The sequence below is a fragment of the Amphibalanus amphitrite genome, unplaced genomic scaffold (genome assembly GCF_019059575.1).
Source record: "Amphibalanus amphitrite isolate SeventyFive unplaced genomic scaffold, NRLGWU_Aamphi_draft 000174F_arrow, whole genome shotgun sequence".
NCBI classification, from domain to species: Eukaryota; Metazoa; Arthropoda; class Thecostraca; order Balanomorpha; family Balanidae; genus Amphibalanus; species Amphibalanus amphitrite.
The window spans coordinates 283,136-307,330 of NW_024881669.1; the positions used below are offsets into that span (position 1 = coordinate 283,136).

A 24,195-nucleotide genomic window follows, 5' to 3' on the forward strand; every position below is an offset into this window, starting at 1 on the left:
GGTGGCGCCGAGGACGGCCCACCCCGGCCGACGGCTGCGTACAAGTGGATCCGTTTGGTCACGGTAAACGGCCGCTCTCGGCGCCGCCCCTCCCCCCCCTGCCGTCTGATTGCTCTCGTATTGTGTGCGGGGGCCGTCAGCTGGACCGTTCTCAAACAAGTGTAATGTCAACCGGCGCCCCTCTGGTCGCGCGCTGTGTATAAATCAGTGCCGGGCCGGCGGGCGGCGCTCAGTCAGCCCGCGGGCGGTGCCGACTGGGGACAGACAGCACGGGATGACGGCCGGCCGCAGGACGGTGATGCTGCCCGCCGCCGCCGCCCTGTTCGGCCTGCCGGTGCCGTCTCTGGCGGCCGGGCCGCTCTCCGGACCGTCGGCCGCCGCACAGTGGTCGCCGCCGGCCGCACAGTGGTCGCCGCCGGCCGCCGCCGGAGTGGTGGCCGCCACCGCCATCGGCGAGGGCGTCACGTCGCCGCCGCTCAGTGCCGATGACGTCATCACCCTCAGGTGTGACGCACACAACTTCGTCACCGACGAGCGCAGCGCGGATAAAATGGTGAGTGTCGGGCGGGACTTCCGGTGGCGGCGACCCCCCGCGACCCCTGCGGGGATCGGTGAGTCGCAGACGACGATTCATGTAGCAGGAAAAGGAACGGGAATTTCTCAGTTCTAGGGAAAAAGCTTCATCAGCACGCTGTATTGCACCGCTCTATGCATTTCGTGCCTCACCATAGCCTGGGGCCCGAGTTACACCAATTACATTACTCATCGCCTGCACTGCCTGACGCATGGCGTTGGCGGGCAGTCCGTTCCGTTCCGAGCATAAGGGGCATTACATACTCGAGTGCTTTTGACGGCATTTCAATTATGCTACAACTTGGCAGAAAACCAGCTTGTTAACCGTGTGCCGTCATGTGAAAGAGCGAAGGTCAATTTTTAAGGTTTCAGGTCAACCGGTGACCTCAGAGCCTAAAATGTCCTTATTTTGATAATTGCTCTCAGCGAAAATGGTCGCAGAGCAATGACTTTCGTACCATCACTTTTGCCCCGTCCGAGCGCGTCAAATAGTGTCGAAAAGGTCAAGCAGTGTTGACCGAGTTAGTCAAGGTTAGGTCGAAGCCAGGAAGCCCACAACGTATCATTAGTGAGGTCGTACTGCTTTCATTCGCTGTGTCCGTCTGACCGCCAACGCGCCTTCTTCGCGTCTCCCCCTGACATCCGCCGTGCTGTGTCACTACGGAGCCCTGATACCGTCATTCGTATAGTGCAGTGTTTTCGCGGTCAGACGCTTTTGTGGGGACGCTGGACGGGAACGGTACATACCAACTACATGTATATATAAATAGGCTCGACCCAAACAACAGCGAACGGAACTGCGCCGCTTGTGGCACCGCTCGTACCGCACGACCTCGACTCGCACGACCGCATCCCATGACAAACATGCATCATCATATGACGGTGACACATACCACTGCATGTGTTCTATAAATGGGACCGGTCTGACCTCGACCCTGACCTCCCGACCCGCCCCGCCAGGTCGCCGCGGACGACCTGAGCGGCGCCGTCTCGTGGCTCTCCTGTCTGCGGCTGGCCACTAACTGCCACACGCACAACGTGACCGTGCGCCGATGGCGGCGGCCGTCGGACGGCGGTCCCGGCGAGCAGCGGCCGCCGCTCTACGAGCTGGTCACGGCGCGGCCGGTCCGGCCCGGCGACCAGCTGGCCGTCTGGTTTGACGCCGAGCTCAGCCAGCTGGCTGACGTGCCTTTTCTCGGCCTGCGCAACATACAGGGTGAGTCCCCGCCGCCGCCGCCGCTCTGGCTCAGAGTTCGCGAGCACTGAGCATGGCATGTTTACACATTACGTCATCACAACCATGGTGAGCGGTTTCCGTTAATGTTGCTGCCACCAGTCAGCACCGGTGTTATTTTTATGTGTGTCATTCCACACGGGGCCATAATCATAAGGGGATATCCTGTCCGTCTCCGAAGCGAGCACGGACCTGTTTCTAACCCAAACCATGTAAAAACAGGATTAGCGGTCAACACTGCTTTATCATAAACACTATTTATAGTCACCGTGGCGTGATAAACACCAAATGTGATGGTATTGACGTAAACACGGTGTAATAAGTCCGCCTATTCCATCCCGTCTGGGAGTGGTTACTAATCCCGTCCTGGGACAGCCGGCGCCGGTCGGTCGATCGGTTCGTCCGCCGTTACTTGCTGACGAGGGACAGGTGATCAATTTACCGCCTGGCGTGACCCTTCAGCGCCGGCCCCTCCCCGCGGCAGCCAATGGCCCGATAACACAGCTCGCGCCTCTGCAGCCAGTGGCCTAGCAGTGTGTGTTCTGTTGTGTATTATACATCATGTTGCAGGTGGCATGCAAGACGCGGATAATATCTATTTGAACAGTGTAAATGAAGTGAAATGTTAATGAACCCTACAGTACACCGTATAAAGCAGAATATATTCCCTCGACTGAATGCCCTACTCAGCAATGTTCCATCCATGACACATACACTGGGGGTCCTGTCTGTTGCGTCCCGTCAGCAGGAAGCGTGCTCGGCCTCCGCCTGTCTGCGTTTCCCTCCGCCCCACCAGGTGGCAGGCCCTGTACCCACTGTACAGGTCCCCCGAGTGACCCGGGGTCACTGACCTCCTCTGTCCCACCTTCACAGGCGGGGGCACGCCCTATGCCCACCCACATGTCATCTAGGAACTTCCCAGCGTCTTCCACCCCCAAAGGCTAGGCGGGGGCAGCCCCCTGACCACTCAAAGGTCCGCTGAGTGACATCCCCTGATCCCTGTTCCCCTTCACAGGCGGAGGCCGGTACGGGTGCCATCTCTGCGGCCAGCTGTTCCAGCAGCCTAACCCGCTGAAGCTGCACCTGGCCGTGGGCTGCCGGGGCGGCCGGCTGGCCTGGCCGCCCGGCCCCCCTCAGCCGCCCCAGCCCAGCCCGGGCCACGTCTGCGCCCAGGTCGAGTCGCTCGTCTCCAGCATGGGCCGGTCGAGCAAGGGCCACGTGTGCCTCTACTGCGGCAAACTGTACTCACGAAAGTACGGCCTCAAGATTCACATCCGCACGCACACGGGCTACAAGCCGCTCTGCTGTCGCATCTGCGCGCGCCCGTTCGGCGACCCGAGCAACCTCAACAAGCACGTGCGCCTGCACGCCGACGGCGAGACGCCCTACAGGTGAGGAACATACGATACGTGACTGCGGCCCAGCGGGGGTACTGTGTCAAATGCCGAATTATTTTAGAACTATTCCATCACAGCCCACTCTGCCTTGCAATTGGACTGCAAAATCACCCGCCAATGATTACCAGAGGCAAAGTACTGACAGCCTCAAAAGCCCTAAATCGAACACGCAATTTTCACAGTAGCCTGACCCCGGGCTGAAGTTAGTGGAACTGGCGACCCGGGCGCCCCCTGCCGCGGAGGCCGCTCTCACACCGTCCCTATGCCGCCAGGTGCGAGATCTGTGGAAAGGTGCTGGTGCGGCGCCGGGACCTGGAGCGACACATGAGGTCGCGGCACGGGCAGACGCCGGCCGGGGCCGCCGAGACGGCCACCGCCCACCCGCCGGCCACATAGCGCCGCCGGGCTACCGCGCTCGGAACGGACGGTCGTGTCGAGTCGATACAGCCCTCAGGTGATCTCAGAAATGCCAAATTGTTCGTACAAATGCGTGTGTACCAATGCTAGTGTTCCTACCAAAATGCGTGAACAAATACTGTACAAATATACATATCGTAAAGAGGTAGTGCCTTTGCAAAATGATCTTGGCTTCTCAACTGTGACTCTACCCACCCTGATTTACTTTCAACTCTCCTTCTTCGTCTCACGTCAAATCCCTCCCACCGCTGTGTCTAGGAGCATGTTCCACGTGTACCCAACCGAGCGATCGTCGAGTCTCCACTTCTCCGGTCACCCAGACCCGGAGTCCCGGTCCTCGACAGCACTGCCACGCCCCCACAGCAGACCCACCCTAGCCACTGAGCCCCACCTCCACTAACACACGTCTCACGCTCTGTCTGGTCGTGTATTGGGCGATGTGAAATAGCGCTCTGCCGCCCTGCGTGATGGCCGTCTAGCTCTTCTGCGCCAGCCGCCGGTCGCGCTCCTCGGCGATCGACAGCTTGACACCCTTGCCCTTGGGCAGCGACACGTAGGCGCGCGTGCCCTTGCCGATGACGAACACGTTGTGCAGCCTGCCGACAGCACAGAGCGGAGTTAGCGACATCTGTGCTGTGAGAGGTGGCTGCCACCCGCCAACAAACGCGCCGAGGACGCTACACGGACACTAACCAGAAAAAGTTAACACTAAACAGAATAAAAATGGCTTTGAATAAAAAACTGCGATAAAATACATCATGAGTATAAAAGATCGAAATTCGAGCACAAAGTTGACGTTCAAAATGCGCTCAGAAAGGCATTGTGCCTACCGTGAAATAGCATGAGAGCAACGATACACCACTGTTCACAGTGACATTAACAGATACATGAAATTGAATAAAAATGCCATTTGTACACTCCATTGGTAATGCTGCTCTTGAACGAGAATCACAAAACCAGCGACCGTTGGAGAGCCGTTCCTGTTGCCAAGATTTTGAACGCGCCTCCACAGAGTTGGTGGTTGGGCGTCTTCGGTCTGGCGTCACTAGCCCGTGTGCGTTGCGGAGGGAGGGGGGGGGGGGGGGGGCGTACCTGGTGGCGAACTTGTGTCCGGCCGTGTCCTTGACGTGCACGATGTCGAACGAGCCCGGGTGACGCTCCCGGTGGATGATGGTGCCGACACGACCCAAGTTACGGCCGCCGGTGATCATGCACAGGTTACCTGCCGACAGTTACGGAGAGGAGCGTTAGTTTACGTAGGAACATTTCACAGGCAATATGCAACTGGTCCTAGCTAACAGTGACAACAGGCACCGACAACGTTTTATGTCTAATGTCAAAGCCACGGCGCAAAGCTAACACGAAACCACAGATAACTAGCAGACAGACACCCACAAAACACAAAACATTCAAAACATTCATCAAGATCGGCAGCGCGTCGTCTGCGCGTGTCCTGTCCATTGGTGATGCTGCCCTCAGACGGGCACAGAGGCCAGCGACCGTTGGAAAGAGGATGCTATAGCCAAGCTTTTGAACACGCGTCCACTGAAAGTATGGACACGCGTATTCGAACTGGCAAATAACATTTGTCAGGTTTTGCATAGACAACAAGTAGACCCCTGCATAGATGTATATACCCTGTAGGTCCACTGTTGCCTATGAAGTGTATATTGCAGTTTTATAATATAATTCACTGTAGGAGAACGATGGCTAGCAGCGCAATAAGCAACAAATTAAGCACAGCGAGCAAAGTCCATACAAATTGTCGATAAATGATTCTGGCTTACGACCATGTGTTAGCCGACACGTCCTGGCACATGATCATATTATACAACGCATATCCGGGAAATTTTATGTTTTTTTTTTTGCACAAGGCCAATGCTGAAGAACAAACGTTTCTCAAGTTCAACCAATTGACGGTTTTGAAAACATTTTCATTTGATAAAATTCTGTCAACTATTCTCTGACTTTCGATACTTATAGGGAATAGAGCGAAGTGACGTAGCACACTGCCGACAAATCGTCTGCACAGTGCACGTGTCCTGTCCATTGGTGATGCTGCCCTCATATCAGCACAGAGGCCAGCGACCGTTGGAAAGAGGATGCTCTAGCCAAGCTTTTGAACACGCGTCCACTGAAAATATAGACACGCGTCTTCGAACTGGCAAATGACACTTGTCAAGTTGAGCATAGACAAAAGGTAGACCCCTATATTGTTTGCCCTGTAGGTCCACTGTTGCCTATGAAGTGTATATCACGGTTTTATCTAATTCACTGTGCGAGAACGACGGCCAACAGCACAAAAACAAACAAACAATAAATTAAGTACAGCGAGCAATGTCTGTTCATTCGATAAATATTCCTGGCTGCCCACCATGCGTTGGCCGAAACGTGCCGGCAAATGGCCAATTTATGCACCGCATATCAGGGAAAATTGTGAACTCTTTTTGCACAAGGCCAAAACCGGAGAACAGACGTTTACCATGTTCGACCAATTGACGCTTATGCAAATACTTTCATTTTATAAAATTCCGTCCCACTATTCTTTGACTTTGGAAACTTGTAGTGAATAGAGCGAAGAGATGGAACACACTGCCGACAATCTATCACCGTTACAGCCCAAGGTCCTCGGGAGGACAAAATATCGTCTGCGCGTGTCCTGTCCATTGGTGATGCTGCCCTCAGACGGGCACAGAGGCCAGCGACCGTTGGAAAGAGGATGCTATAGCCAAGCTTTTGAACACGCGTCCACTGAAAATATAGACACGCGTCTTCGAACTGGCATCGGTATTAATCAAGTCGTGTATAGATAACTGTAGACCTCTGCCGCGGGTCGATCAAGTCCACTGTCATCTGTGGTTTGTGCTAGAGCTGGGAGCTGCTATGCATAACAACCATAATATAGCCCAAGGCCCTTGAACATGTAGCCCTCTTGTTTGCTTCAGTTTACGAACACCGGCAAATAATGCGACGAATTTATGACAGATTATCTGTTCAGGCGATATACCCTGGAATGGGCAAAAATTGATACATAACAATGAGAATGCCGCCTAGACTTATCCCTGGGCATGATATACGCATTATGACGACCCCATGGTTTGATAGAAATGAGTTTCCACAATCATGTCCACATTTGCAAAACGGAGTCTCGGCCGGAAAAAGAAGCAGAATGACATGATCGTAAAACTATGCACAATCTGAAGATAACCACAGCTGTCTGCTCAACTGAGAATCGAACTGATAAAAGTTACGCTGAGTATGACGACTGAACGGCTTGTGACTGGTTTCTGGACGTGACTGGAATTTGGCCGGTCCGGACTCGCAGTTCGAATGTCTGTGGCTGGACTAGCCTCGTTTGTACCCCAACTGTTGCACAGTCCTGATAAACAATGGCTTCGTGTGAATGCCACCGACCGAGCCACAAAATGGCCGGGTGCAGTCTCCCACCTCTCGACTCATTCTCCTCCCCACCCACCAAACCCAGCACTCATGGTAACATATGTAAAGGACAGGTGCATTGTGCACTGCTGTCATACCCACAGCGATAGTATACCAGAACACACTGCACACATTATGGCAGTCGAGCACCACATGCACACACAGACAGTTTAGCCGCACATACACTGACACACGGTATCGGGCGACACTCCCCGGTTGGTGGTCTACCTAGCAGTTCAGACACTGAGACACAGACACAAACACACTAGTAGTTGACCAGCAAACTCTCCTAGCAGGTAGCATAACAGCTAAAACTAATTGTACTCGTCATTGGTAATGCTGACCCCAGATGCAGACAGGGGCCAGCGACCGTCGGCGAGCCATCACTGTCGCCGAGCTTTTGAACACGCGGCCGCAGTGCACGGCCACGCGTCTTCGAACTGGCTTTGTGTCCCCCGCGTTCACAGCCCACCCTATCGACGCTGACCGACCCAGCCGTCCTGCGGCACTCACCGGTGTCGAATTTGAGATAGTCCTTGATCTTGGCGGTGGCCAGGTCGAGCTGGATGGTGTCGCTGACCTTGATCTGCGGGTCCGGGTAGCGGATCGTGCGTCCGTCGTGGGTCAGCAGGTTCGGGATGCCCTTGGGGCCGACGCGCAGCTCCTTGACGCGGCACAGCTTGTACTGCGGCAGGGCAGACGGAGACACGTTACAGAGCGGGTCGTGAATCAGCCTCGAGGTTTCAAGGTGCCTGACACGAATTATTTCATGCAATAGCCTAGTAGTATGATGGTATGGAGAAATCCCAGAATACAGGGAAGATGAGACGATGGCAGACAGTCCCCAAAGCCCACTGTTGCCGATACAAAACGCTAATCGGTTGAAAAAAGTGTTCATAGCCGCTGAGCAGTGTCCGACCGTTTAGGAGTGACGTGATCAGCGGAGCACACCACTTGGTTATGGTCGCCTCTCTGTAGTCGCGGGAGAACATGGACAGAAGTGGTATATCGTGCCCACGTTTTCAACACGACGGCGCGCTGTCCGGCCGGCCGGTTCACTCACTCACCGAGGCCTCCTCCTTGGTGATGCGGTGCACGGTGAACCGTCCCTTCACGTCGTAGATGAGACGGAAATTCTCGCCTGTCTTCTCAATGGTGATCACGTCTGGGGGCAGAGACACCGGCTGATGAGGCTGGTGATACAACCCCATACACGACCACCACACGACAGACACGGGCCTCAGAATGTCTGACCAGTTAGGAGTGAGATGCTCAAAAGAACAAAACACTTGGTTTAGGTCATTTCATGTTGCCATGGGAGAATATGATGAGAAAGAACATCAACACCACATTTTCAACATGGCCAGCAACAAAACGGGCAAAACAACCACTTTGGACATAGTCAACCCCTTTCAACTACTTGCTACCTCTACTGCACCCTCAGCGGGAGCAACGACATCATGGACCAGACCAAAGTCGTTGGAAACCAGCGACGATCATCAAAGTAACGACTTTAGCGCATTGAACCCAATGATAAAGTAACTGATGATTGAGTAATGTTGCACAAGTGTACAGACAGGTGTATGAGTGTGTCTGTACAAGTTTGCAAACATGAATCTCACCCATGAATCCGGCGGGGAAGGTCGCGTCAGTGCGGACCTTGCCGTCAACCTTGACAAATCGCTGCATCAGGATCTTCTTGACCTCTGTGCCGTTCAGGGCGTACTTGAGACGGTTTCTCAGGAAAATGAGCAGCGGGAGCGACTCCCGCAGCTTGTGGGGGCCACAGCTCGGGCGCGGGGCGAACGGGCCCCCGAGCTTCCCCAGCATCCATGCCTTGGGGGCATTGAGACGCTTCAAGTGCTTCTTCGGTCCTCTCGCCTGGAAAAAGCCACTGTCATTAGTACTGACATATAATAGCAATGCATCTCGCCTTTGATACATATGTCAAAACCAATTAAAAAAGTAAAGGCAAGAAAGGTAGAAAAACAATAAATGGTAAAGAAAAATATTAAATGGTTAATATGGTAGGAAGACCAGTGGACACCTAAAGAAAAGAAAAACAAAAATACCAGCTGTGAGCTGCTATTCCTGCTAATCTGAAAAAACAGCTGAATATGAACTACTTATACGAGAAAATAAGAGGACTAGAAAAAATCCAACTGAGACTTCAGGCAAAAATGACTGCTGCTGCAGGTTTTCCTAAATAAAACTGGCCTTAAGCCACATTGATGGCAATGACTCAAGCTCAGCAGTCTTAACTGAAAGGATTTTACAAAAGAAAAGTTTACAATTGGCATGTGACTACAAGTACCTACTACCTATGGAATTTTGAAATGGAATGGAATGAAAAGGAATGGCACGGGAACTTAGGGTGGAAAATCACACTAAATGAGGAAAATATTTTCATCCCCAAAATAACAAAAAGTGGCATCATTTAATCTTTGGAAAGTTTATTATGTATTCAAACAGCTATTCGACAGCTAATCAGCTATCAGCTGATCAGCTATAAAACAGCTATTCACTTGATGGTTGAATCCACATCCTTTGCTTTCAGATCCTGTCAAGTTTCTTGGATTAAATCCTGCTCTTATCAATTTGCTTTGAAAATGGAGGAATGCCCTTTCAGCAAAAATACTATGGGTATTTCCTTTTTTATCCTAGGATTTTTTCTTCATTGGCATATTCAACCAGAATTCAATTTTAGAACACTGTCTCCAGTTATGCAACACACCTTACACGCTGGCTCTTCCAACAGCAGCCCAATTTCGTGGCCTAAAGCATGGAGTTTGGTGCTTTGTATAGAGCCTCTGCACTTAACATTGTTCCTACAATGCCTTCTCAGCAAAATCTATAACTCAAGCTCATAAGTGATATTTCAGTCTTGATGATAAATGCAGCTTGTGTTTTATTTAACAAAGAAGTATCAGGGATTTAAAAGAAATTACTTTTAAATCTCTGATAATAAATGTAAATATGATTCAATACTAGCATTAAATAAGCTAAGTAACTATACAATTAAAGTAGACTAGAAAGCATAGCTGACCAGCCATCCATTGAATGTAACATTTTGTTTAAAAGGTAGTGTTGAACTTTTCTTCTTTAATCTCTTAACATATCAATGATACTAACAAATTTAATGAAATTTCAGTAATGCCACTACAAATTAAGTGACACTATCAACCTGACTAAACAAAAATAGCTAATCCATAGCTAATCTAAACATATATCCATCAAGCCTTTTTCTTACTGACTAGTGGTGGTGGATGGAACACCATAAGGCCAGTGGACAACATAAGCTACCTACCTTATTTAGTTACCCTCTGTTACAGTTTGCTGTCTAAACATTCTACTTTTACTAACTTGTTGCAACCATAGGTCAACTCCTTTACTATCAGCACACAATTATTTTCGTTTTTCAACAATAATCCTTCAATTCAATTGCTTTGACCATCTCAATATCCTCCTTAGTTCAGGTCTCAATGGCTTTAGGACCAATTCACAAAGCTTAGAAATTAATATGACCTACTCCCAGCCCAATTGAGGTAAAGGTCTCGCGGGTTTTAGCTGTAAGTTTTGCACCTAAAAAATTTAGTGTACTTCAGTCTATATCTTCGTCAGCTTTAAGTGTTGAAGATGCGATCGACTTGTTGGTTCACAAGCCGGCCATGATCATGTAAAATGGCTTCATCATAGAACAATTCAGTAGGCGGAACTATGGTCAAGCGTACCCATTTTCGGGAACGCATTTTCGTTCCCATATTTGGGAACGATAAACCCAAATATGGGAACGCCATGTAGGCATTATTTAAAACAAGAAAAAGAACCGTTAAATGACGTCCAAAAAATATAAAACGATCGTGAACCGCCTGATATTTGTCTCAATATTGTTGGGAAAGAGTTTGATATTGTAAGGCCCATCGTAGTTTCAAATCGTTCGCCTATTTCTAAAGCAGTCCATCATCCGGGCCGCGAGCCCAAATTTGGGAACGCTCTCGTACACTGGCGCTGCAAGCGTTCCTTATTATGGGAACGGCGTACCCAAAATTGGGAACGGTTTCACCGACGCCTTTCAGGGGCTCTTTTCATTAACAAGCATCACGTCCAACGCCGCAAATTCTTGTTAACGCAACAATCATCAGATGACCTTTCCGGCAAGACCGTCGCATGTTTCGCCCGGTCTTCTGCGCTTTTATTCCCGTCGATCTCGCAGCGGGCACGCCCCCCTCTGCAGGATTACGTAATTCACAACGCTCAGCGATGTTCAACAAGGTCTTCCATGCCTATATCCACCGTCCGCGCCGAGGGTGGAGACATGTCAAGCACCTGTCTGTTTATCACCGATAGTTGACGAGCACAAGTAAGTATCCAAAAATGGGAACGCTGAAATGTTTCACTCTCAAAACACCTAGTCCCAATATAAATCTACTTTTTTCCTTTCTTAATGAGTGTAAGTGGCAAAAGGCCTGGTAGGATGGGCACGAGAAATGATCAAAATTAGCATGAAAATTATAAATAAGGCACTTAGGGCGACCTGCATAAAAGAAATTCCCCCAAAACGATCGTACCCCCAAAATACCGAAGGCAAAAACCACGCTCATGACGCTCCTTAAAAGCAACGCTAAACAGCTAGCATCCAAATAAAATATGTCTTTCAGGGTTGATAAAATACAGCTGAATAATTTTAAACCACTTAAACTGAGTTTATAACAGTAGTTCGGTAAATTCACTCGCGTTCCACGCGGTTGTCCGCCCCGACGCCAAAAGTCAACAATATTACCTCGGGACCGTACGCGTCTTCGCTTGCATTTGTCAGGATCTGGTGTCGATAGTATGAAAGTTCATAACCAGGCGAAAATTATTATAGTTGACCTCAAACTAAAAAATGCTTCATTTTCCTTAAAATTGCATGCTAAATGTTGTATAACCCATATTTCCACCATTCTGTCATTTTTAAAAAATCATTAAAAATATCATTCCACGGTCAATTTCCTTGTTCCACGGTCAGATTAAAGATAACTTTATGGAGATTTAGTAGAGACGTTAATTAGCATGCACTTTTTCGAGACGTGATGCACTAATGAGTTTTAGTGCGCGAACGGCCGAAAAATTGCCTTCCGTAGTCATAAATGGGAACGCTCGTTCCCATATTTGGGAACTCCGTTCCCAAAAATGGGAACGTTCCTATATTTGGGTACTCATGACCATAGTTCCGCCTACTGAATTAGTTTCTGAGATATAACCAAAATGTTAATGTGCAAAACCTACCGCTCAATCTCGCAGTCGCAAGATCCGTACATTCTGAGCATATTCCTTCATACCCTAGCATCATAGCATCTAAAGTCAACATGCCAGGAAACACAATAACAGAGACCAAGCCCAAATGGGGTTAATGTTGCAAATCTAGTGATAATTCTAAAAAACTACCCACACAAGCATCAAATGCATGGCACAACACATCAAAAAATAGTGTGACATTAACCATATTAATAATGGATAACCTTTAGGTACCCTTCCACGGCAATAGGGATCCGAACAGAGATGTGATGAGACGAGTTTGAGTTACCTACAGGAGAAACTTGACATCTGGCACCAGCAAAGCCTACTTGAACGAATTAAAAGAAATAATGATCTTCATCTTAAAAGTAATCGTGACTAACAACCAGTTTTGCTTGCGAGAACAACAAGTAAATGTAGAAAACGACGATTGTCGACCCACCATGATTGCGGCGCTTACAGAAAGGACATGCTGCGTTGCCAGAAAACCAAACTCACAAGCAATAAGAAAGGAATTTAAAATATCATTTTTAAACTGTCAGGAAGTTTTTATCACTTCTATTTTTTAAAACATTTTCACACTTAATCTTCACTTTTCATCTCATAAATACACCTCATTTTTTGTTTTTTTATTCTAATGCAATATTGTTTTGTCGCTATCGATGAAAAGTTTCATGTCGAATTGTTTGTTTGTACCGAATTGTTGGAGAGAAATATTCTTTTTTTCTATTTTGAAAATATTTTGACTTTAAAGATGAAAACTTTAACAAAAAATTGCCTAAGCATATTTCATCGTTCTGCAGTGAAGTAGTAAAGTAATCTTGGTGAAATAGGCTCCATACAATAAAGATGAAAAAGGCGCACATATGGTCATCATGGCGCAGAGGAAAAATCGAATAGGAAACAAACTATTTTATTTTGATTTGATTTTATTTTATTTGTAACTTGCATCAGTCGGTTGTTATACACGGCCTTGGTCGGTTGAAATATTTTGCTTTGTGTGAGTGTGGGTGCCTTAGGGACATGGGAGCGTACCGTAAAACGGGGTGACAGGGGGGGGGACGACAATGATACCAGGGGTGACTGATCACAGACCAGTTTCGGGCCCAAGATGAGCATTTTGCTGCTGTGAACTGTATTTTCTATGCCAATGGTTGAATAAAGCGATGAAGCATTATAGCAGACACTTTGGTTCCAGTTAAAATGATAATGTTGATGTCACAGCATGTTTTTTTGTCATTGGCATGAAGTATAAATTTGCTAGCGTCTCCAGCAATAATAATGGTCAGGGGCGGATCCAGGAAAACTCCAAGGGGAGGGTCATGAATCGAAGTGGTGCCCCTACCTATACCCAAAATTAAAAACTCAACGGATTTCGTCCACTTCATTTTGGTGGTGCCCCCATTTTCAGTTTTTTATTTTTATTTTTTATTTTTAGTCAGTATCTTAACTCTTAGCCACAACCACATTTACCAATTGTAAGCAAGTATATATGAATGTGCTATGTGCATAGATGCTATGTGTATATATGTTGTGGACGCTGAGTACTAGTAGTGAGTACTTACCAGGAACGTTATCAGGTAAGCAAATCGTTGTCAGTCCGACGAACTTGACCCTGGCGTCTAAAGGGTCTGTCCTTGACACTTCAGGCTTGTCAGGGGCACCAAAGTCCTTCCAGGGACACCACAAACCTTTCAGGGGCACCTACGGCCTTGTAGGGGCGCCACAGGCCCGCCAGGGGCACCACAGGCCTGCCAGGAAGTAGGGGCACCAAAGGTCTAGCAAGTATACACGACAGGCCTGTCAGGGGCACAACGGACCTGTTGGGCCCATGAGCACCCCTAGGGGCAGGGGCACCACAGTCCTTCCAGGGGCACCGCAGGCCTGTGAGGGGCACCAGCGGCCTAGCAGGGGCACCAGTCAACACAGGCCTGCCAGGGGCACCACAGACCTGCAAGGGGCACCAGAGGTCTGCCAGGAGCACCACCGACCTCGCAGGGGTAACTTGGGCCTGTCAGGGGCCAGGGGCACCACGGGCCTGTCGAGAGGCACTTCAGGCTTTTCAGGGGCACCATAGTCCTCTCCGGGCGCAGGGGTAGCAGGGGCACCAGAGGCCTGCCAGGGGCACTACAGGCCTAGCAAGGGCACCACTGGTCTATCAGGGGCACCACGAGCCTGTCATAGCCAGGCATCTCAGGCTTATCAAGGCCCAGGGGCACCACAGGTCTGTGAGGGGCACCAGCGACCTAGCAGGGGCACCAGTCAACACAGGTCTGCCAGGGGCGCCACAGACCTGCCAGGGGCACCAGAGGTCTGCCAGGGGCACCACCGGCCTCGCAGGGGCACCTTGGGCCTGTCAGGGGCACCACGGGCCTGCCGAGGGGCACTTCAGACTTTTCAGGGGCACCAGTCCTCTCCGGGCGCAGGGGTACCAGCGGCCTAGCAAGGGCACCAGAGGTCTGCCAGGGGCACCAGCGGCCTAGCAAGGGCACCAGAGGCCTGCCAGGGGCACCACAGGCCTAACAAGGGCACCACGGGCCTGTCAGGGGCACCTCAGGCTTGTCAGGGCCCAGGGACACCACAGTCCTTCCAAGGGCACCGCAAGCCTGTCAGGGGCACCAGAGGCCTGCCAGGGGCACCACAGGCCTAGCAAGAGCACCACTGGCCTGTCAGGGGCACCTCAGGCTTGTCAGGGCCCAGGGCACCACAGTCCTTCCAGGGGCATTACAAGCCTGTCAGGGGCACCAGAGGCCTAGCAAGGGCACCACAGGCCTGCCATGGACACCACAGGCCTGCCAGGGGCACCACCGCCCTTGCAGGGGCGCCTCAGGCCTGTCAGGGGCACCACGTGCCTACCGGGGACACTTCAGGCTTGTCAGGGGCGTTACAGTCCTGTCAGGGCCCAGGGGCACCAGGCCCGTGGTGTCCCTGCTAGGCCTGTGGTGCCCCTGGCGGTCCTGTGGTGCCACTGTCAGGACTGTGATACCCCTGATAGGCCGGTGGTGCCCCTGGCAGGTCTTTGGGCCCCCGGGCCTCAAGGGGGGGGGGGCCATGACCCATGTGACCCCCCCCCCCTTGGATCCGCCCCTGATAATGGTAAAGATGAGAAAGACCCAGATAAAGAAAGAAAAAGCAAAGGCGTGTGAAAGGGCACACAATTTAATTATTGAAATGTTTTGCATATTCTATCACAAAACAAGTCAGGTTTAGTAATCGCGGATAAGGATTCTGAGCAATAATCGCCACACACTTTCAGAATGTGGATCGCTCATGATTGTACAATACAATACAATACAATACAATACAGTCTGTTGTGATCAGTGGCGGATCCAGGGGGGGGGGCAAAATGGGCATTTGCCCCCCCCCCCCCCAAACGGCATGATTTTAACATTACGCCTATGGACGATGCATGGAAAGAATCGATAAATTTTTATGGTTTGCCCCCCCAAACCTCTGAGCTGGATCCGCCTCTGGTTGTGATCTGACATTTTCTACATGAATTATTCATGAATAAACAACCTCTGCCCATACATGCATAGGTGTTGCCACCAGGGGGAGGGGGTTGGTTTTCTACATACGCCCCTGCCAAGGGAGGTCGATATGAAAAAGGCTGCCACTTAAATGCGCCGCCTACGCGGAGCCTGTTCCCAAGTTCCCAGGTTACGTTGGATAAAGGTGACCGGTCATCCCGGATCAGAGAGTGGAAGCATGGAGAAGAGTCCGACCTCCCTGGGGATGGTCAGGGATTACAGTAGCTGTTATCTGTCACAGATTTAATTTATTTCTGACTCACTACCAGGGAGTGCTAAGAAGCAACTGATCATAACCGATTTTATTTCACAGATTCTAACGCCATTTGATAAAGATGAGTGACAAAGATATGCAAACTTTTCTTATTTTGGAAAATGAAGATATTTCTCAGCAAGAAGCAAAGTACGAGGAAGGTAGCTCATCCGGATCACAGGAGAACATGGGGTAAGATGTAAAACATGGCTCATCGAAATTCCATTAATGCTTTTTCTGATTTAGATTTTTTTTTTAGTCCGAACCTTCTGAATGGAAGAATTCATAAGGAGAGAGTCCCCGCTAAGCGAAGCTTGCTGCGTTGACCCTGCCCTCTACCCTCCGATTGTGCAATTCCAATTCTATGGCAGAAATTGGAGCCCAAAGTTTAGCGTGCGCACATAGCCGCGCACGGCCGGTCCCCTCACTGACTTCACCTGACTACGGCCTGCCACCAACCGCAACCATACCTGTCAGGAGGCCCATAAACGCCAGGCGCCCGTCGCGCTTCGAACGCGGTCTATTATAACCGGGAACGCGTGCTCTCACCACGCGCAGTCCAACGCTCTACTGACTGAGCTGCGGGACTGTGCTTTCTTTCACAAAAAGTAGCGAGTGAAAGTGATATCATTAGAATAGTTTCCCAAAATGAACCTCTCATTTTTTTTTTCGACTTTGCCTACTGCGATGTAAAAGTTCTGAGTATTTGACGTTTTGTCTTTTACAACCTGGGTCTCATTGACTTGAGTAGTAACAACATAATTTGACAGTACATTTGTGTGTGTGTGTGTGTGTGTGTGTGTGTGTGTGTGTGTGTGTGTGTGTGTGTGTGTGTTTGACGTCGTCGACTGTGCGCGCCGCCGTCAGGTACGTCCACCACACGGTGCAGGCGGACAAGGTGCACATCAAGGTGCACCCGGGCCTGCAGGCGATGCCGTCCGACCCCAGCCACGCCACCATGACGCTCACCTCGCGCGACCCCAACACCAACCTGACAGAGGTGAAGCGGCTGCACTGCACCTACGAGGGCTGCACGCGCTCCTACAGCACACGCAGCAACCTCACCACCCACCTGAAGAAGCACACAGGTCAGACTGCCGGCCGGAGGGCGCACAGGTCAGACTGTCAGCTGGGATGTGCTGTTCTGTGCTGTCAGTTGTGTGCTGTGCTGTGCCATGTTGTTTTATGTGCTGTCGGGAATCTGTCAGCATAGGTGAAGGTTTGCGCCGAGCTGGGGGTGCCCGAGCTCTCCCAATTCCACTCTGGCTTGACTTGGGAGCCGCAACAGACGGCGGAGGTCAAGGTCACCGTTAGGGGTCACCGTTAGGGCGGCGGCGGATTTGCTGCACCCAGGCGCCACCAGCTCGGCACAAACATCTTCCTATGGCTGTCAGTAGTTTACTGGGGTGTGCACTGCTAATAAAATTATAGGGTTTAGACATCTGGTCAGGTGTCTGATCACTTTCCCTGTTTGATTCATATTGGCAAGGACATTATCAAGCTCATAAAGTCAGTTTTTACCGCTTGACGCGGCTTATCTCGCCTGGACCCGACCACTTTTTTACTCTGTTTTGACGCTTATGTATCGCTTTATCGCTCGCCTATCGTTATCGCACATATCTTTGAAAAGAGGACATCTCGCGATAAGTGGTCATAAAACACGTGCAGTGTGACCAGGACTATTACATAACAACGTTTAGACGTTTAGTAATGAGAACCGAAACCAAGCATGCTTTCAGTTTTGTCACTGTATGTCCATATTGTGCAATATATTTTGTCGTACTGTACATGACGCTACCTAGTACCCATCCTTATCGTTATTCGCACGTTACGTTTTTATCAGATTTAACCACTTTCGAGAATTTTTAGAGTCGGTACTGATACCCTTAAAAAATATTTACAACATTTTCGTTATCTTTTCCAAAGAGGTTTTTATTTAACCTTCTGTTGATACTGGTATTTTCTGCGTGTTTGATTCTGACGCGCACCGTTGCAGGCGAGTATAACTTTGTGTGCACCGACCCGAGCTGTGGCAAGATGTTCATGACGTCCTACCGGCTCAAGGTGCACCTGCGCGTCCACTCGAAGCAGCGCCCCTACGGGTGCGACATCTCCGGCTGCGAGAAAACGTTCAGGACGCTCTACAGGTAACGCTGCAACGGCGCGGGTGGGCGCGGGATCTGTCGCTGCAGCGGACCATGTCATGGGCGTTTTTTTGTGATTGTTGACGCTTCAGACCTTTGAACCCGTTTTGTGAACAATTTGTTTGCTGGTCGATAAAATGAGTGACGGGTAAACCTTTTGCAGTCATGAAAATGGATGATGGTAGCTAGCACATGGTCATGTGTATGGCCCGGTCGATGGTTGCGCTCGTACGATCGCTCCTCTCGCTATGAGCCGGCGGCGGGTGGTTGGAGCCGGCGGCGGCGGTCCAGCGCGGCGGCGGGAGTGCCGGCGGGCAGGTGGTCAGACGCCGCCTGTCCCACACTGAGGCCAGTACACGTGTCACCCCGTCCCAACTGAGCACCACCGTCCACTGCCAATGGTCCAGCCGGGCAGCGGGAGACCGGCAAACGAACACCTGTGTGTGCCAATTGTTTGGTTTATTTGACTAATTTCTGATGTGTTATAAACGGTATTTTGTATTTATTGGTGGATGCCATGTATTCATTTAATTTATTATGTTTTGGAAGAATGCTGTCGTGATATGACCGGGCTTCTTCAATCTTCATCCTTTATTTGATAGATTCTTTATTTTGTTTTATCGTTGGTTTCATTATAGAAGACTGCGGTTGTTTGATAAGTCTCTTCCATGTTTACTTCGATGGACTGCATGAGTGTAATTTGCTGCTGTTGCCTCGTTTCAGACTGAACTCTCATAAGCGTATTCACGAGGGCACTACGTTTAACTGCTCGGAGCAGGACTGCCTGAAGTTCTTCACCACACTTTCCGATCTCAAGAAGCACAAGCGCATTCACACGGGCGAAAAACCGTTCAGGTACGTTCAGAGCTCCATCACCATTTCATGTCTGTTAACCCGCGCCCCGTAGGGGGGGGGGCCGAAACGGCCCCCCCCCCCTGTCCTTTTCGGTCGATATCTCCTAAACCGCTTCAGATATCGCCACCAAACTTTAAGGACCCCTCCGGGCATCAATTTTACACATTGTGACCAAGAAATTTTCCAGAGGCTATGATAGGTTGGCCACAAATGACGTCAGAATGACGTCATGTTCTGTCATTTTCGACCGAAAAAAGACCTTCGCGAGAAGACCTGTCAGGCCTACAGCTTTGAAGATACAGAAAAATGATCAAGACATAAAAGGTGTAAAATTGACAGGGCTACAAAACTGCTATCTCGGATTTTTGAAATTTTTGAGTTTTGAACCCCAAAAATCAAAAAAACATTTTTTTTTATATATTAGCCAAAAAATCCAAAAAGTTTTTTGATTTTCAAAAAAACCGGAATATATGTGATAGTACCTACCGTCTTCTATCTACATACCGAATTTCAGATCGATACCTCGTTTTTTGGCCAAGTTATAGCGAAAAAGCTGTTCAAAATTGATGACGTCAAATTTTCAAACTCAATTTTTGGCAGTTCTAGACCTCGTAGAGCAAAACAAAGACCACCATTAGACTCCCCGTGACGAGCTGCATCGAATCGATACCCATTTTATGCAAAAATATCAACTTTGAAATTTGACCTTATTTGACCTGACCTTGACCTAACCTTCACCAAAACGTGACCTAGGCTGGCCCCAAAGGCTGCCTAACACACATAATCGCATTTGTCATGTAAAATGGACCGTTAAACATGTATCACACGACACTTTCATATTGTGACCCCGGTGACCTGACCTCGCTGTGACCTGACCTGGTATCAGTGACCTCAGATAGCAAAGTATGTGTTTGACGAACAATGTACCATCGATGGTTTTCAATAAATTACCAATTAACTCGATTTCACAACACATTTCTTGAAATGGCTGTGAACGGTGAAAATCTGACCTTTGACCTGACCTGTGACGTCATCGGTTTGACCTAGGTCAATGAAATTTGGTCACAAGGTAGTTCCCGGGTGGGGCTATCGAACGCCGTTTGAATTTTGAAAATCGGCCGGTAACTTTCCGAGATCTTAGGGGGGGGGGGCCGAAACGCCCCCCCCCCCCCCCTACGGGTGGTAGGGTCCGCCGGTAGCCCTACGGGGCGCGGGTTAATCTTTAAAGAACCCGCCGTTCTGTCTAAATTAATTGTGTTTTTAATGTGAAGGGAGTGCTTTCCCGTATTCCGCTAGCATAGAAAATGGCCTTGGCTCTCGGCTGCCCAGTAATTTACCTTCTTTGGCCGCTGCGGATGCCCGGTTCAGTGACTGTTGTCTGCTCTGTCCCTCCCCAGATGACCGTCTGACCACTCTCCTCTCGTTCCCCAGCTGACCGTCTGACCACTCCTTCCCTCCCCAGCTGACCGTCTGACCACTCTCCTCTCCCTCGCCAGCTGCTCTGTGCCGGGCTGCTCGCGCTCGTTCGCGCTGGCCCACCACCTGCGCAGTCACGAGCGCACCCACGCCAAGCAGCGTCCGTTCGTGTGTCGGCAGCCGGACTGCGGGCGCCGCTTCCTCACCCGGTCCGCGCAGCGAATGCACGTGCTGCGCCACCACAAGGTAGGAGCACTGACGGCACTGTGTATCCCTTGTGCGGACAGGTGTTGTGCGGATATGGTAGGGTGATTAGGTCCGCATTTTCATCTTGTGAGGGCGCAGTAGCGGAACTGTGAAATATGGTGTGGCGAATATTTTGATAGTGTGATGACTTTGACCATTTGCTTTTTAAATAACATTTCTTCACCATCGCATAAGAATGCAGGTAAAAACGTGTACTTTTTTGGCAATACAGTTATAAAACACTGTTTGCTCGCGAACAAATCGCTAAAACGATGGACGTGTTTTCTTTTCCGCATGTAACTGGTTTGCCGGCGTGTGCCCAGTGACCGACAATGACATATGTTTGTTCTGTCCAGGGTGTCTCCGCCGGCCCCAGCACAGAGTCGGCTGCGCCGTCCGCTTCGGCGACCCCTGAGGTGTCCGCGGTACAGGAGGACGTGTCCGCCGGCCCAGCAGTGTCCGCTGTCCCGGGGGTGTCCGCGGTCCCGGGGGTGTCCTCTGTCGACTGGGGTACGCCGCTGATCGTGCCGATCGGGGAGGACCTGACGGTGACGGTGGCCGAGCCGGGCGTACAGGACGAGGACGAGCCGCCGGCGTCAGTGACGGTGACGGCGCCGGGCACGGCGGCCGGACCGCGCGGCCCGCCGCCGCCGGCCGCCGGCTCGCAGGGCCTCAGCCCGTCCGACCTGTCCGCCACCGCCCTTCTGACGGCCATCGCCAACCGCCGGACCAGCACGGCGGTGCAGACGTGCGAGACAGCCCGGCCGGCGGCCGCCGCCCGCCCGGCCCAGGCCTGCTGCGGCCCCAACCAGCCAGAGTGTTGTCCGCCAGGCGAGGGGCCGGCCTGCGGCGGCGGAGGCGGAGGCAGCGGTGGCGGCGGTACAGCGACCAGGGGCGCGACGACCGGCGGCGGCTCGCACGATAGCCCGCTGCCGGGCCCGCGGTCAGCCTGCGGCGCCGGCGGCAGCGGCGGTGGCGGTACGACGGTTTGCGCTGGCGGCGGCAGCGGCGGCAGTGGCAGCACGACGGTCTGCGCTGGCGGCGGCAGCGGCAGCGTTGGCGGCACGACGGCCTGCGCTGGCGGCGACAGCGGCGGCAGCACGACTGGCCCCTGCCTGCACGACAGCCTGCTGCTGGGACGCTCGGCCGCGGAGCCGTGCTGCGTCACGCTGTGCATGAACAAGCTGGGCCTGCTGCAGAGCTTCCTGCAGGCCATGTTCCCGCGCATGGCGTCGTCGGGCGGTATCGGCGACTTTCTGCGCGTGCTGCGCACCCTGCTGACGTGCGAGCAGCCGAGCCTGCGCTGCGGCGAGGACGGGCCGCCGCCGGCCCAGTCGGCCGACGGCCTGCTGCGCCTGCTGGCCTCTGCGGCCGGACAGCCGTCCAACACCGACACCATGGCCGAGTGGCTGGGCGGGCCGGCCGACAGCGCCGCCTAGGCCGGCGGCCGGCGGGAGCGCCCGGGGAGCCGACGCAGGCGAGTTCGTGCCGTCCGCCGCCGGACCGAGTTATTGTTACACGGGGCGGAGGCACGGATAACTATAGCGTATTGCTAGAAGCCTTAGCGGTAGTGGTAGTAGACGAAGCGCCCTGCGCCTTACGCGATATCGCCAGTAGTTCGGCTAGAGTAGATGGCTTAGTACGCTTACGCTTTCGCGTCGTTCGGTGCATGGGGGCGGGTGTTCGGCGCTCAGAGTTGTTGCTGGATGGTTGCAGGGAGCGGAATGTTTCGTGTATCATGAGACCTTCGAACGGCTGTTCCTCCTAGGAATCGACCGTTCCATTAGGCTACAGTTATGATTATTGATGTTGGCCAAGCAGTTACGCAATATGTGCTTATCCGATAAGTTCACAAACTATCTTTCATTAATATATAGTGACTAAGTCAGCATACTGGCAGGGCTATGTGTAAAACGCTAGTTCGTTTATTTATTCTTATGCTGAATGCGCGTGTTCAAGAGGCGGTTACTAGTAGGTAGTACCATGATTGCTTTGGATGATTTGCTGTTAATCACAGTACTTTAAGCCTTAGCTATAGGTAGGTGCTGTTGTGCCTAATAAGTCACTAATTAGGGAAAGTTGTAGGCGGTTTCCCCCTCCCGCGGCGGGCTCCACCTTTGGTGGTTAGTACCAATGCGCTCCGGTGCACAGCCAACTGCCATTCGCGTCACGTGTTACGGTCGCCGCCAGTCTCCGTGGCCGTTGGCCCTGACGGTGAATCGCCGGTGGTGCCAGTGTCCAACCAACTGTGTGAAGTTCAACTCCTGCTGCTCTTATCAGCGCTGAGCCTCCCAAGGCAACCACGATCCCTCAGTCTGTGAAGATTTGCAAACAAGTACCTAATTCTTCGTCGTTTCCGAGATCCTAAATGCGTAGAGATGCCCGGATGATGTCAACAGCTGGATATTGTGACGTTTTATCGAAGATTTCTTTTAGGTTTGTTTACCAGTCATTGCCTGTTGGAGACGGTTGGCCAACGAGCCTCCATCGCTAGAGATGTGACTACTAATCTCAATGGAGGAGCTCCCCGCTCTGCTGGAGACTCCTGGCTCGGCAGTCGTGGTCCCCCGGCACGAAATTGACGGTGAGGCGGCATTGTCGCTGCTCCTCTTTTGGTCCGCTGTAACCATTTCGATAACGGCGGTGGTGTTACCCGTACATATGAGAAATTGAAGGCCACTGTCCTATGCTATTGCAGAAATTTCGCCGAGAGAACACCTATGGTATGAAACCAAAATGTCATGGCAAAAATAGCCAATACCTACATCGTCACCCTATTGATCTCTACACCCTACCTCTCTACTCTCACATGGCTTCAATATATTTCCGATCGAATGTTATTCACTTGCGACACAATCAGATTATCATTTTGACGTCTGTCGATGAAACGTCACTATATCTAGCATTGGCATCCTATGCGTTTAAGAGCTCTATGTGCTTACCGTTACGTTAATACCGATTGCGCGGCTCGCCTATGAAGTGCTTTTGCACCAGTTCCAACTTATGTTGATTCGCGTATTTTTTTTTCTTCTTGATAAATGGGATGCTCATGATGATGTTAAACCGCCAGTCGGTGGTGCGGTGGTCGTCCCGGCTCGCCTATGAGCCCGCCAGTCGAGTGGTGTGGCTGTGCTCCCGGTTCGCTGAAGGGGTCGATTCTCGCTCCGACTTGTGAGTGCCAGTGAGAAGGGCAGCAGATGTTACGCAGATGCGCTGTCGTTTTGGCGTCGTTAATGGTGGCCTCGATAATAATCGATTCGTGCTTGTTTACCTTTATTTGCAAGGGCCGCTTGCCTGGTATTGCTGTTTATTCCGTTGTGTAGCTTACCAAAACCAATCAGTTTTCTGGATAATTATCATATGTAGAAACCCTTGACACCTGCAAGTTATGCAATAAAGTTTTTAATTCAATTAG

At 51.2% G+C, this 24,195-nt stretch overlaps 3 protein-coding genes across 5 annotated transcripts; 2 read left to right on the top strand and 1 right to left on the bottom strand.

Moving 5' to 3' along the window:
• The first annotated feature begins 230 nt into the window (after positions 1 to 230).
• LOC122383843 (zinc finger protein 27-like) lies at positions 231 to 3,766 on the top strand. Its single transcript, XM_043370640.1, has 4 exons — positions 231 to 553; positions 1,534 to 1,789; positions 2,823 to 3,198; positions 3,477 to 3,766. The coding sequence occupies exons 1-4, from the start codon at positions 275 to 277 to the stop codon at positions 3,598 to 3,600; spliced, it is 1,035 nt and encodes a 344-aa protein (XP_043226575.1). The 5' UTR covers positions 231 to 274; the 3' UTR covers positions 3,601 to 3,766.
• Positions 3,767 to 4,029: 263 nt separating this feature from the next.
• Positions 4,030 to 12,835, bottom strand: LOC122383829 (40S ribosomal protein S4-like). Of its 3 annotated transcripts, none has more exons than XM_043370624.1 (6): positions 12,779 to 12,835; positions 8,682 to 8,940; positions 8,127 to 8,224; positions 7,573 to 7,744; positions 4,714 to 4,843; positions 4,030 to 4,217 (listed from the first exon to the last, which is right to left on the bottom strand). In XM_043370624.1, exons 1-6 carry the CDS (start codon positions 12,779 to 12,781, stop codon positions 4,097 to 4,099), a joined length of 783 nt encoding a protein of 260 aa, XP_043226559.1. In that variant the 5' UTR covers positions 12,782 to 12,835; the 3' UTR covers positions 4,030 to 4,096. The 3 variants fall into 3 exon arrangements, with proteins under 3 accessions (XP_043226559.1, XP_043226560.1, XP_043226561.1); XM_043370625.1 differs by having other exon boundaries at positions 12,797 to 12,820; XM_043370626.1 differs by lacking the exon at positions 12,779 to 12,835 and adding an exon at positions 12,630 to 12,766.
• Positions 12,836 to 13,280: 445 nt separating this feature from the next.
• Positions 13,281 to 23,620, top strand: LOC122383846 (metal regulatory transcription factor 1-like). Its single transcript, XM_043370642.1, has 7 exons — positions 13,281 to 13,336; positions 16,180 to 16,311; positions 16,987 to 17,207; positions 18,116 to 18,266; positions 18,987 to 19,118; positions 20,615 to 20,780; positions 21,137 to 23,620. Exons 2-7 carry the CDS (start codon positions 16,202 to 16,204, stop codon positions 22,217 to 22,219), a joined length of 1,863 nt encoding a protein of 620 aa, XP_043226577.1. The 5' UTR covers positions 13,281 to 13,336; positions 16,180 to 16,201; the 3' UTR covers positions 22,220 to 23,620.
• Positions 23,621 to 24,195: the final 575 nt, after the last annotated feature.